The sequence below is a fragment of the Pan paniscus genome, chromosome 10 (genome assembly GCF_029289425.2).
Source record: "Pan paniscus chromosome 10, NHGRI_mPanPan1-v2.0_pri, whole genome shotgun sequence".
Lineage (NCBI taxonomy): Eukaryota > Metazoa > Chordata > Mammalia > Primates > Hominidae > Pan > Pan paniscus.
The window spans coordinates 141,495,110-141,509,267 of record NC_073259.2 but is presented as its reverse complement, the minus strand read 5'-3'; the positions used below and the strand labels follow the sequence as shown (position 1 = coordinate 141,509,267).

The window sequence follows — 14,158 nt, the reverse complement described above, 5'->3', positions numbered from 1 at the left end:
TGCAGGGTGGAGCCTCCTAGGGCCGCTGGGGTCTCCATCGGTGCCCGGTAAGCAGAGGGTGCCAGGTTGGGACAAGAGGTTCTGCTGCTTCCCCTTGAAGCCCCCGCACCACCTGCATCCGAGCCCACCACAGCTGTGTGGGAGAACGCCCCCCCTGCCATTCCTCCCCCGCACACCCCAGGGGTCCAGGCCATCCTGGCAGGCAGAATCTCTGGGCTGGCCCCCCTCCCCACCAGGGGCCCTGGACACAGTTTCCCCTTTCTACAGGGCAGGGCTTCCCCAGTCACAGACCCCAGGGTCTCCCCAGGCAGTTCCCAACCTTCCAGGACCCTCAGGGCTGACCCTGCCTGAGAGGCCGGACAGTCGGACCCAGACACTGCCACTGTCAGGCCCCCACCTGGCTGGGACAGCCGGAAATCCCAACACCCCCGCCCCTAGGAAATGGAAACTGGACTCTTTTAAAATGAAAATCCAGTGTGTGCCTTTGAGTAACAGGAGAGTTTTCTGTCATCTGCAATGGATAGAATTTCTCAAACCCAGACAGGCTCAGAGCCCCACCGTGGCCTCCCACCCTCTGGATGAGAGGTGCCAAGATCCCTCCAGAGGCTACACTGAGGCTGGAGGGAAGAGGGAGGGCGTGACAAGCCAGTCTCAGTGGGGGCTTGAGTCTTTCCTGGAGAGAGGTAAGTGGCCTCTTCCACAAGACCCCTGGGTCCACACAGGAGGGAGGTTAATTTGCACCTGACACGGAGCCGGAGCCAAAGCTTCCTCTCCTATCCCAGGAGCCACACATGGCCAGGAATTCGGAATCCCCAAGAGGGAGCTCTCCCCAGGGGAAGAAGTGGTGGGCGTGAGGGGCTCCTGCAGGGTGGAGGGACAGAAGGACCAGCCCAGGTTTCTCTCACCTGGAAACCTCCCCTGGGTGGAGGGCTGCGTGGCTGGCTTTGCTTGGTTTTATTGGAGTTACACACATAGGAAGAGGCTGGAGCACACAGGCACAGCTCAGGGCAGACCCACAAAACCAGGGGCAAGAGACAGGAGGGGCTGAGCTGCTGGCGGGGGCGGGGTCTCAGAGGCAGGGCGGGGTCTCAGAGGTGAGGCGGGGTCTCGGAGGCGTGAGGCGGGGTCTCGGAGGCGTGAGGCGGGGTCTCGGAGGCGGGGGGCGGGGTCTCGGAGGCGGGGGCGGGGTCTCGGAGGCGGGGGGCGGGGCCTCGGAGGTGAGGCGGGGTCTCGGAGGCGGGGGGCGGGGCCTCAGAGGCGGGGGTCTCAGAAGCAGGGGTCTCGGAGGTGGAGGCGGGGCCACGGAGGCGGGGCGGGCATCTCAAAGGCGGGGTTGGGGGGTGTCCCAGAGGCGAGGGTTGCCTGAACTTTGGGGCGTCACACTTGCTGCGGGTAGATCCCGGGGTTCAGCCGACACATGCACATCAGCCAGAAGACGCACACGGTCATGGACACCCAGATCCAGAAGTCCTCGTAGGGCTCGGCGTGCGGCCTACGGCAGGCACGGCCAGGGCGCTCGTCTTCCTCCCGGCGGCACCCACAGCGGGCCTTGTGGAACCTGGACCTCAGCTGCCTCTTCTGGTAATAGCCTTGGGAGACGCAGCCATTGCCCTGGGGGCCGTAGGCAACGTGGCCACCGCCCTTGCGCTTTATGATATCGAAGACTGAGACGGGGATGGTGATGGAGCCCTCACTAACCGTGATGGGGCCCTCGGCATTGGCCTCCAGAGGGGCGTCGTGACCCGCGGTGACCAGGCCACCTTCCTTCTCTTTGCCTTCAGTGATGTCAGTAAAGGCATCTTTGCCTTGGACATCAGCAGGGAAGGAGAGGGCAAGGGAGCCCTTGACCTGGGAGGGGAGGCCACCAGCATTGGTCTCTGGCAGGGCGTCGTGACCCACTGGGACCAGGCCCTGGCCGCCTCCTTCCTTCCCATTGCCTTCAGCCACCTCAGCAACGGCATCCTTGACATCAGTAAAGATGAAGGGGAAGGTGATGGAGGCCTCTTTAGTGGCCACAGGGCCATCGGTGGGCTCCGAGAGGGTGTTGGTGAAGATGCTGGTGAGGGAGGAGGGGAAGGTGAGGGAGCCCTCCCCGCTGGCCGAGAGGCCCACACAGTAGAACACGGTTGGCGTGTGTTTCCCCACAGGGACGAGGCCATTGTTGAGGGAGATGGGGCCCCAGCCCTGGGCCACGCCAACCGGGCTGCAGAGGGAGCCCCGGCCTTTGAAGAGGAAGCCCTTGAGCTCGAAGGTCTGGATGCTGCTGCCGAGGAGGCCGGGGCCGTGGAAGAGGGGGTCTCCAATGGCCACCGGGAAGCCTTTGCCCCCAGGCATGGCCACAGAATCCCCAGACAGGAAGATGGAGCCCTGGCCGATGACCAGGGCCCCACGGCTGCCGGTCACAGGGAGAGAGGCCCCCGCAGGGGGGGCAGGGCCCTCAGCGATGGGCACCTGGTCATTGCTGGTGCCCACAAGGGAGAAGGGGATGGCGATATCACCGCCACCCTTGCCAAGGTCGTCGCCAGGGGTGGACAGCGGTTTGCCCCTGGAGACGGTGCCAGTGCCACCCCAGGCCGTGGCGGGGAAGTTGCCTTTTGTGGCGTTGGCGCTTCAGGCAGGGTCTGGGGCTTTCTGGAGGAAGCAGACCCCCAGCTCACAGGCCTCACAGCAGCCCTCATAGGCCTCCCTGGGGTGCCGGGCTGGGCCGGGGCCATCCCCGTAGCAGTCCTGCAGGATGTGCAAGACCAGCCTGCTGAGGAAGGGCTGCTCGCCCGGGGGCCTCACCTGGCAGTCCCCAGGTGCGGGGCACAGCCTGCACCGCTGGCCCCAGATGCGCATCTTCACCAGCCCCCGGTGGCCGGCCCTGTCCCACCACAGGTGGAAGAGGACGTGCACATGGGCCGAGTCCCAGGTCCCCGGACAGTGACCGCACTGGAGCCTGCGGGGGGGGAAAGAAGTGTGTGTGAGTGCAGGAGAAAGAGGCCCCACGCCCAGCCCTCGCACTCTGCTCTGCGGCCTCCTTGCCCATCTGACGCCAGCGCCTCGCTGCCCCCTGCCTCACATCCCACACTCAAACCTCAAACCTCAAACCTCACCCCCCAGCCACCCAGGGCCGCGGCCAAGGCAGCCTAGCACCTGCTCCTGCCTGTGCCGAGGCTCTGAAACCACCAGCCCGTCGGCCACACACAGGCAAAAGCAGGCCCGTGCACACTAGCCCGCAGCCCCCTCATGTGCAGCGCTGAGAAGCAAAGCAAACCTCCTCTCAGCAGTTTTTCAACAAAACCCGCTCCAGCCTGGCCTCCGTGAGGCATCGGCAGCCTGCCACCTGCGTGGCTCTGCTGGTGTTTTGTGAGTTGGGGTTAACACAGGAAGAGGCAGGCCTGCCGACACACTTAGGAGGGGAAAAGCATGCATGTGGGGGCTGTCCCTGGGGGCTCAGCAAGTGGGGGTCCCTGTCCTGACTGAGAGGAGACGATCCAGGAGGTCGCCTGCCAGCTGAGGGGAAGGATGTCGCGGAGGCCTGCGGTCATGGTCCGGGCAGCCCTGCTGGGCGTCACCAGGCGAGGGGAGATTTGGGGAGAGCACTGGGAGGGATTGGCTTGTCCACGGCGGCCATCAGACCGGTGACCATTTGCTAGCCACACAAGCAGCTGTGAGCTTCAGGGAACCCTGCACGAGTGAGAGGCTGTGATTCAGTTCCAGGCAGTGGAAGTTTCTGGATGACAGAATGTTCTATAGCCACATTGCCCTGCCTGCAGCCTCCAACCACACTGGCCACAGAGCCCGTGGACACGTTCATGCTGGAGGAACTGAACTGCTGACTTTATTTAAATGGGACTGAGGAGCCAAAGCCACGGGCGCTGGGGCTGCATGTTGGGGCAGCCATCCTCAGTTCTCTCCCGCCAGCTGGGAGCCGCTCAGAGCCATCTCCACCTGGCTGTGGGAACAGTGATGTGCTTCCCAGCACTTCTCAGACCCCAACACGGGTTATTACTTTCCCAGCTTCTGAAAAAGCTGGGATTCTGCACACACCTGGCCCCAGGGGTCTCAGGCACTGAGGAGCTGTGTCAAAGGGCAGGACGACTCCCCCTTTGCCCAGGGTGTCTCCACAGAGGGACGGACCAGCCAGCAGCCTGGGGGCCTGTCAGGCCGGGCATCTGCGAGGATGTGGAGCTGCCCCGCGCCCCTCCCGGCTGGCACCCGGCAGAGCTGTGGATGCCTTGCCAGTTGGAGAAGCACATGGCGCCCGCCCTGCTGCGCTGACGGCACCACAACCGTGACGACGGCCTGTGAGGCTCACTTGTGACCCACAGCCACCCCGGGCCCCCGATCAGGGCCGAGCACCCCGCTGTGTGCAACACAGGGCCAGATGGTGACCACAGGCTCCGGCACGCCCCAGGGCCCACCTGTCAGCACTGATGGCTGCGAGACCACGGCAGTGCCATGGAAGCAGGAGATGAGCCTGTGTCCAAGGGCAGCGCTGGCCCAAGGAGCCGAGTGAGGGAAACCAAACTCTCCATGAGGCACCCGCCATGTCTTCCCCGGGACCCCTGCGTCAGCAGCCATGTGCCCAGCATGGCGAGGCAGGGGCTCCGGCGGGAGAAGGAGCACCCAGCCCCACCCTCCCGTCTCGGGGACAAGACGAGGCCCGACAGCCCCACCCAGGCTCTGGGACCACACAAGGTCCCGTGGAAAAGCACCTTCAGCCCCCTGCCTCTCCCAGGGTCCCCAGCCTCTGGCCGCACCTCGAGAGCCCCACCAGCAGGTACTGGACACCACCGCCGTCCAGGCATCCCGGGACCAGGCTGTGCTCAGGTAGCAGAACCCAGACGTCCTGGGGCTTCCTCTCGGCCATGGCCAGGGTGAAGGTGCTGGCCCACATGTCTGCCCCAGCCCGGTCCATGCTGCCGCCTGGCTCCGCAGTGCGGGCTGAGGGCTGCGCCCGCCGGGGGCCCAAGGAAACGTCCCCGCATCCCGCGCCAGCCAATCAGCCACCTTGACAACAGCATGGTCTCCATGGCAACCAGATTTGTCTCCGAGAAATGGGAAGCAGAAAGGAAAAATACAATACAATGCAATCTCCCATGACCCCGCCCCCCAGAGAGCATCCCTGTGGCAGCACCGTGGTGGTGGTGGTGGGCGTGGGCCCGTGGACACGCAGGGGCCTCCCCAGACCCATGCATGTAGAGGCCCGGGTGTTTTCACACATCACACCAAGGAATCATCCGCAGCCCTCTCTTTCTAGTGCACATCAGGAGCGGTGGCCCACACTCATCCCTTGCTGAACACTTGGTATTTTTCCAGCTTGTGGCTATCATGTAACTTATTCACTCAGCTTCTCTCTGCAAACAGCACTAATGCTTTTCACACAAACAAAGCTGAGAAGAACTTTATAGAACGTGTATCATTGCAGATTGTCCCGTGGGTGTATTCTCTTAAACTTTTTACTAGTGAGAAATATAAAATATTTACATAAAATGCCTAAAACATAAATGCAGAGCTTCACAAATTATTCTAAAGTCTTAAGTCACCACGTCCTATAGGAAGAAACAAAACCTCGCTCTGCCAGCCTCCAGAGCTGGCTGCCTGTTCCCTCCTGATCTCAGCCCGCGGCCCCACCCCCACCCCCTGCCCTCCTGGCAGAGGTGCCACCAGCCTGGCCGTGCCTGCACAGACAACGTTGAGGCTTCAACACCTATGATGCCTCCCTCACCGAGCCCTTTAGCTGTGCAGCTTCTGAGCTTTACATAAACAATTCATGCGTGTGCCCAGCTTCTCACGCCTTTTCAGGTTAATTTGTGAGATTCAACAGCATTGCTGTGCATGGCAGCCACCTGTCATGGCACAACAAGAAAGGGTGAGCTGAGAAGGAGCCGGGACGTGCAGGGGCGGAGACAGCCAGCCGATCCCTGCAAAACCTCAGCACAGATCTGCCCCCGGGAGGCTCCCGGCCACCCGGCTCTCCTCACAGCTCCCATCTCGCCATCTCTCTGCCCTGCACACTGAACAATCTCTTCTCATTTTTCTACCACTTCACACATTATCTCCTCGTCTCTGTCCACTCTGCAGCTAATGCTGGCAAGCGCCTTGTCATAGTTTTCATTTCAGAACCTTCTTTTCGGCCCTTTCAAACCTGTGACATCTTCCCGCCTTGCAGCTAGGTGTGGCTGCAAGATAGAAGAGGAAGCCAGTGGACGCACTCTGGGAAGGGGCCTCCATACAGGGCCAGACTGCCAGGGAAAGCCCCGCGTTTCTCATCCCAGCTTCATTTTTTTCTATCCATCAGTGCTGGGATGATGGCCGCACTCCAGCCTGTCTTAGACCTGCCTCAAGCACAGAGCCGCGAGCCCAAGGAGCAGGAAGGCGGGACCCCGGGGCTGTGGTGACAGATGGAGTCGTCACACCACTGGAGGGTCGCCCACCTCTGGGTTTCCTGTTCACACGAGAAGTAAGCCAGCTGCCACTGTGGTCTCGAGGCACTGTTCTCTGGCACTGTGGGTGATCACACAGCTAGCCGGAGCAATCCTAACTCACTCGCCAGGCTGCATCTAAGGTCCTGGGGTTTGCTGGTTGGCTCCGGGCCACTGTGCGTGTGTGGGCCCCTTGTGGTCCTGGTCGTGTGCCCCTGCAGGGGTCTAAGAGACACCTACTGTCCACTTGCCTCCAAAAGCCTCGGTCCACAGAGGACCTCCTCCCACCACAGCCCCCCAGAGCCAGTGTTTCCTGGCTGCTTCCGTGCCACGCTGGGGCCACAGCCCTGCCTGCCAGTCCCACCTCTCAGGCTCCTCAGCCCTGGAGGCCACACCTGGCTCTGAGTTTAGGGAAAAGCTTTGGAATGATGACTGACCACAGTCACCCAAAATAACCTTTTGGATGGCAATTCCGGCCCTTATGAAATGCAGGGAGCTGGTTGCCCGGGCATTATTTGCTCAAGAATTGTTGAGTTTTCCTTAGACCCATCCCAGAATACCTCCAGAGGCCTGGGCGGCAGACAGCAAAGAGAGCATCCTGTCCACGCCTCTGTCTGACTGCCCATTTGTCTGTCTCCCAAACCCACAAGCCACGCCCTGCAAGAGCTGCTTACGTGGCCCCCTCACAAACCAGCCAGCCATGAGCACCCCCTCTTCTTCGCCAGGGATGGATGAGGCAGGGTGTGCACAGCACCCACGGGTCCCTGCAACATGTGGCAGGGTCCTCCTTGGGCCTTCTGCATCAGCGCCCACCTGGAGCCGGCCACGGGAGCCTCTCTCCAGGCATGTGTGGTCCCTCCAAGGACAGGCCCTAGGACCCAGGCCTGGGGCAGACGCCTTCTGACCCCGCTCCCTGCCCAGCCTCCCCGAAGGCTGGCTCCAGGACAGGGTGAGATGGGGGTGGGAGATCAGGCCACAGGGAAAAGAAACGATCAGGGGAAGCCGGGTGCCCCTTCAGCACTGCTGCCCAGCTGGTGTGGTGGCTTAGCGCTCCCTCTCCCCGCAGACACGCGCTCCTTCTGGGGCCCCTTCCTCACACGCTGGTACCCGTCTTCCTGAGCTCAGCTTCTGGGGAGGGCAGCTGGCAGGCCGGGGACAGCCCTCCCTTGGGAAGCAGAACTTGCAGCTCAGGTGAGTCCCACCACAGTCTCCTGCCAGAACGGATGCACTGCCTGGGCCTGGAGGAGCAGAGGCAGCAGCTCCCGGCGAGGGAGGAGCAAACGCCAAGGCCCGGTGGGGCCAGAGGACCGGTCGGCTGACGGGATGGTGGTCCTTGCTCAGAGGGAGAAAGAGACGGGCAGGAAAAGGAGCCGGGCAGAGAACGGTGGCCGTTCGCAGGTGCTGGGGCTCACCCTCCCCCCACAGACCTCAGCTGGGGCTCACCCTCCCAACACAGACCTCAGCTCATGGCTGCAGCGGCAGGGACAAGGCCGCCTCCCAGACCCCAGGCCCTGCAGTCCCACAGGCCCCACCGGCAAGGGGTCGTTCCTGGCCCAAGGCTCCGTGTGGCTGTGCCCCAGCGCTGCCCAGGCGGGCAGGGATCCCAGGACCGGCAGCTGCGCGGGGGACGCAGCCTCTGTCCAGCCATTCTGTTGCTGAAAGCGCTTCCACTGTCCAAGAGGCCCCTTGCTCTCCCCTCCAACCCGCGGTCCTGCTGGGGCCGGGGAGGCCATTCCGAAGGAGGAATGCAAGGGACCTCCTGCACTCGCCCTCACCCTCGGGGCATCCCTCCCTGGGGGACCGCTCACTCACGCTGCGCAGCCCCTGCAGCTCAGCATCCCCCGCAGCTCAGCATCCCCCGCAGCTCAGCCTGGCTTCTTCGGCTTTGGAGCCCAGCAGGGGGACCAGCAGGGGGACCAGCAGCGGGACCAGCAAGGGGCCTGAGTGATACCCACTGCCCTGGAGTGAGAAGGCAGGGGCGCCACACACACACAAGACACCACACACCACACACACTACACACGCCACACACACACAGGACACCACACACCACACACCACACACAAACACACTACACACACCACACACTACACACACCACACAACCAAACACCACACATGCCACACATGCCACACAAACCACACACCACACCACACACCACACACACCACACACACCAAACACCACACATGCCACACACACACCACACACTACACCACACACCACACACACTACACATACCACACACACACCACACAGCATGACACTACACACACCACACATACAACACACCACACACTACACCACACACCACACACACAACACACACCACACACAACACATACTGCACACACCACACACACACTACACCCACCACACACCACGTACACACTACACACACCACACACAAACGCACACTACACACACCAAACACCACACTACACCACACACCACGCACACTACACACACACTACACACATCACACCACACACAAACGCACACTACACACACCACACACTACACCACACACCACACATTATGCACATCACAGCTCACACACAACACAGCACACATACCACACACACTACACACAACAAACACATCACACAAACCACACACACAACACACTACACACACACCACACTCTACACACATCACACACAGCTCACACACAACACACACCACACACAGCACACACATATCACACACAAACACACACAGTACACACAGCACACATGCTACACACACAACACACACTACAACCACACACACTACACAGACACCACACACACTACACACACCACACACCACGTACACTACACACAACACACATAACACATACTACATACAACACACAATATACATGAACAGAGATACACACCAACACACAATACACATACCACATACAGTACACATAAACACACACACCTACACACACACATATACATGTACACACTGGGAGATTTAAAACATAAATTGACATTTAAACTACTAACCACATTCTAGAAAGTTTAGAAAACAGCAGGGGGGGGGCTAGAAATCACCTGCCACCCCCCCCTTAACAAACAGCCCAACGATTTTTTTGTGTGTGTATAATAAATTGTGGAAATATCTCATTCAATTTTTAAAAAGTTTATTCTTAAATTGGGCAGATAAATTGGGTGTTATTTTTTAACTTCTGGGAAATGTTTCGAAAACAGGATAGAACAGAGAGTTTTTATTTGCAAACACTATTAACCATTTCCTGTTCCAACCTCAGAAATTGCTGTGAATCAGGCGCTGCCTCCCCACCGCGGTGCCCTTGGCCCGGCGGCTGCAGCATGGTTTCCACCCGGCCAGCCGGGCGCCGGGCGCCTCTCACTGCAGAAGCAGTTTCGGGATGGTCCTGCTGTTTCCAGCGCTTCCCCGGACCGTCCCTGCGCGGATGGAAACTTCCCACTGGCCCGAGCGAGCACGGGGATTCCCCTCCCCTCGCCACTTTCCATCGCTGCTGGCTCATGTTCCAGCACACGGGGCCCATCTCACCACTGCCGTGCGCCGGGCGCCATGCGTCATGACGTGCAGGCTCCTTGGAAACTGTAGGGTTTCTCTTCTCAGTCCAGGAGCATGGGAGGGCCCCCAGCGAGGGGAACCTTCTCCAGGCCCCTGAGAGCAAGGCCCCAGTCTCGGAAAGCAGTCCTAGATCCCCTGGCCTCCTGGGCGCCCTGGCCCACAGAGGGCTTCCGGGGCCTTTAGTCATAGTCACCAAGAACTGGAGTCCACCCAGACTCACTTAAACTGAAGAATGGCTGACTAAATTGTGGTGTGGTACGTACATCCACACCACAGCCTGGATGGCTCGGCACAGAGAGGAACGGGCTGCTGAAACACACGCGCTGGAGGCATCTCCAGGGAATCCCGGAAGGATGCGTACTGCACCTTCCCACGGCTGTCGCTGGAATGAAACAGTGATGGGGGTGGAGGACAGGCTCGTGGCCACCAGCAGGGAGGTGGGTGTATTGCCAAGGACACCCGGAGGACCCCGTGGTGATGGGGACGTTCTGCAGCTTCGCTGTCAGGGGACGCAGGAGCCTTCGCTTGTGCCCACATTGTGCAGCCTTTGATAGGCACACATTAGCCAGAAACGGGGACTCAGGATGGGATCGAGGTGTCACATCAAAGTCATTAACCTGGTTGTGATGTTGTACTGTGGTTTTCCAAACTGTTATCATTCAGAGAGCCTGAGCAGAGTGTATGAGGAAACATCTGTGTAATTTCTTACAACTGCAGGTAAATCTACAATTATCTCAATTGTAAATGATACAATACTCAACCAAAACATACAACCATCAGCCAGGTGTGGTGGCTCACGCCTGTAATCCCAACTCTTTGGGAGTCCAAGGTGGGAGAATTGCTGGAGGCCCGGAGTTTGAGACCAGCCTGGGTAACATAAAGAGACCTCCTCTGCCCCCACCCCAAATTCTACAAAAAAAAAAATGTTAGATATGAGCTGGCCACGGGGTGCACGCCTGTGGTCCCAGCTACTCAGGAGGCTGAGGTCGGAGGATCACTTGAGCCCAGGAGGTCGAGGCTGCAGTGAGCCAAGATCACACCACTGCACTCCAGCCTGGGTGCAGAGCAAGACCCTGTCTCTAAAAGAAAATAAACAGACAAAAACCACATACAACTTTGCTTGTTGTAAATTATCTTTTAACTGAATGCCCTGGATTGAATCTGGCTGCTGCCATCCCAGGGCCAGTGATTTGGAGGGGGTATGACCCTCTGTGAGGAAGGAGCAGGCGGTGGGGGAAGGGCCTGGGTGTCCAGGTTCCCTGGGAAGGAAGGCTGAGAAAAGGAGATGGGGGAGGGGTGGGCAGGGGTGGGCAGGGCCGGCCAGCCAAGGGCCCCTTAGCCCCATCTACCCTGCTCCCCGGACTCCGCCTGCCTTTCCTCCTCGTGACAGAAGACAGTGGAAGCCTACTGGGTGGAAGGCACGGGCTTAGGATGTGTGTGGGAGGAAAGTGTGTGTGCTGGGGAGCATGTATGGGCGTTGTGTGTGTTGGAAATCGTGTGTTGGGGATTGTGTGTATATTGCAGATTTTGTATGTGTGTTGGGGATTGTGGTGTGTGGGTGTTGTAGATTGCGTGTTGGGGATTGTGTTGGGGATTGTGTATGTGTTGGGGATTGTGTGTGGGGGAGATTCTGTGTGTGTGCTGGGGATTGGGTGTGTTGGGGATTGTGTGTGTATTGGGAATTGTGTGTGTGTTGAGGATTGTGTGTGTTGGGGATTTTGTGTGTGTGTTGGGGATTCTGTGCATGTTGGGAGTTGTGTGTGAGTTGGGGACAATGTGTACAGAGGATTGTGTGTTGGAAATTTTGTGTGTGTGTTGGAAATTTTGTGTGTGTGTTGGGAATTTTGTGTATGTGTTGAGGACTGTGTGTATGTTGGGGATTGTGCATGTTGGGAATTTTGTGTGTGTGTTGAGAATTGTGTGTGAGGGAATTGTGTGTGTTTGAGATTGTGTGTGTATTGGGAATTGTGTTGAGGATTGTGTGTGTGTTGAGGATTGTGTGTGTTCTGAGGATTGTATGTGTTGGGAATTTTGTGTGTGTGTTGAGGATTGTGTGCAGGGGGATTGTGTGTGTTGGAGATTGTATGTGTTGGGAATTTTGTGTGTGTTGGGGACTGTGTATGTTTTGGGGATTGTGTGTGTTGGGAATTTTGTGTGTGTGTTGAGGATTGTGTGCGGGGGAATTGTGTGTGTTGGAGATTGTGTTGGGAATTTTGTGTGTGCGTTGAAGATTGTGTGCGGGGGGATTGTGTGTGTTGGAGATTGTGTGTGTGTTGGGGACTGTGTGTGTGTTGGGGACTGTGTGTGTTGGGGTGTGGTGTGTTGGAAATCATGTGTGTTGGGGACACTGTATGTGTTTGGGGGAGGGTGTCAATAAGTGGCCTGGAGTGTGATATTGGGGTGCAGGCTCCATGAGTCCCCACCCCACACCTGAGCCCTGGGACCGCCTATCTGCTTCGGGGTGGGGTCCCAGGACACTGTAGGTTCAGCCTACTAGTCCAGGCCCAATGCCCAATGCCTGCATCCCTGCAGGCCCTGTGCTCTCCAGGCTCAGACCCCTCGCAGCCTTGCAGACCCTCCCTGGGTCCACGTGTCTCTTTGCAGGTGCTCCAGCGAGTAGCAATGTGGAGAGACCATCAGGCAGCCCTGGCCTCAGGGGCCACAGTCCCCTGGCTCCACGCTGGGCCCACCCCACCAGGTCTCCTCTCCCATGGCCCAGGGGCCTTCAGTGGGACTGAGGGGAGGAGGGAAGGAGAGCGGGTGACAGGGAAGAACTGCAGGGAGAGAGGAGAGGGGTGGGAGAAGGAGAAGGAAGGAAGGGGCAGGATGGAAGCTGGGTTTCTCCCTGTGCCCACCCCCTACTCCAGGACACGTGTCCAAGCCCTGGCAGGTGGAATTTTGGGGGCAGGGCCTTGGTGGTGAGGAGACCTTCCAGGGGTCTGATAGCATCTCCCATCTCAGAGCCCACCTCCTGGGCCCAGCCTCCCCTCCAGCCCACACAGTGGCATTCCCAGTCCTCAGAGGACAGCTTCGTCCCACAAAGCTCAGAGCCTTGAGGAAGGCCCACTGCTGTCCTGGAACAGAGACAGCATTCAACAGAGGTTGGAACAAGGCTCTACAGGGCTGGGGGCAGAGGGAGGTTCTGTCCAGAATCTGCCTTCAGGACAAGTACAGCCAGCAGGGGCAGCTTAGCCACTTATCCACTGCCTGGGCGAGGCGCAGGGCTATGGAGGCACCTACCAACCAACAGTTCTCCAGCCCCAGAGCCCCAGCCCCTGGGGCACGAGGGTGGGCGTGCCAGGAGACAGTTGCTGCGGGCCACCTTAGCTGTCTGGCAGCACAGTGGGTGCTGCCAGGCTCCCTGGGGGCCCCCGCCAAGCCCACCTGGCCAGCTGGGCCCCCCCCACCTCCCCACCAAGCCACCCACACAGCCTCACATCTCTGAGACCCGGGAGTGGCCCTTTGTTCATAAACGAGAGCTTCCTCGCCGTGGCCGCGCCTCGCAGACATCATCTTTGATGCTCTTTTTCCACTGTTTCGGTGCTTTAATGTTTTCCCTTCAGAGCCGGGCCGAGTGTCTCTCGGAGCCAGGCAGCCGCGCCAGCTGTCAGGCGGTTTCTAGCCTCGCTTCGGTTATTTTAAGCTGATGAGCCTGACGCATCTCATCACTAATATCAGCAGTTTCATTTCTCCTGTTTTCCATTCGCTGTAATAAAATGCTCAGCACAGAATACAAGGAGATAAGCAAGCCGTTTCACAAACGCCGGGCCGCCAGCCAGGCCCAGGCACTGGACCCCCTGAACCACCCTACCCTGGCACGAGTGGGCTGGAGGGCAGGGCCCCGGGGAAGAAGGTCAAGGCTGGAAGGGGAGGTCAGCCTCACAGCCAGCCCCTGCCACCGCCCCGGCCCCCCGTCAGGCTGTTGCAGGCATCACACGGTGGAAAGATCTGGAACTGTGGCCATGGTGTGGGGCCATCCACAAGGTGGAAGCTTTGAGGGGGAGCCGATTGGCCATGGACAGTTGTCATTCAGTAGGGTCACCTGTGCCCCAGCGAAAGGGGATGGGCCAGGCACCTGCCCCCAGCAGGGGCAGAGGCTGTGGGCAGCCGGGAGGCTCCCAGAGGCTCCGACAGAATGGGAGTGGGGTCGAGCCCACCCCTCACTGCAGCCCAGGAACCTGAGCCCAGAGGGGGCCA

General features: G+C 59.5%; 1 protein-coding gene across 1 annotated transcript; it reads right to left on the bottom strand.

Annotated features, from left to right (window-relative positions):
- Positions 1-939: 939 nt before the first annotated feature.
- LOC117978182 (receptor-transporting protein 5-like) lies at positions 940-5,609 on the bottom strand. Its single transcript, XM_055096470.2, is given in 2 exon segments — positions 940-2,938; positions 4,746-5,609. Coding segments are annotated over 2 exon segments (1,719 nt in total). The 5' UTR covers positions 4,904-5,609; the 3' UTR covers positions 940-1,377.
- Between the last annotated feature and the right edge of the window lie 8,549 nt (positions 5,610-14,158).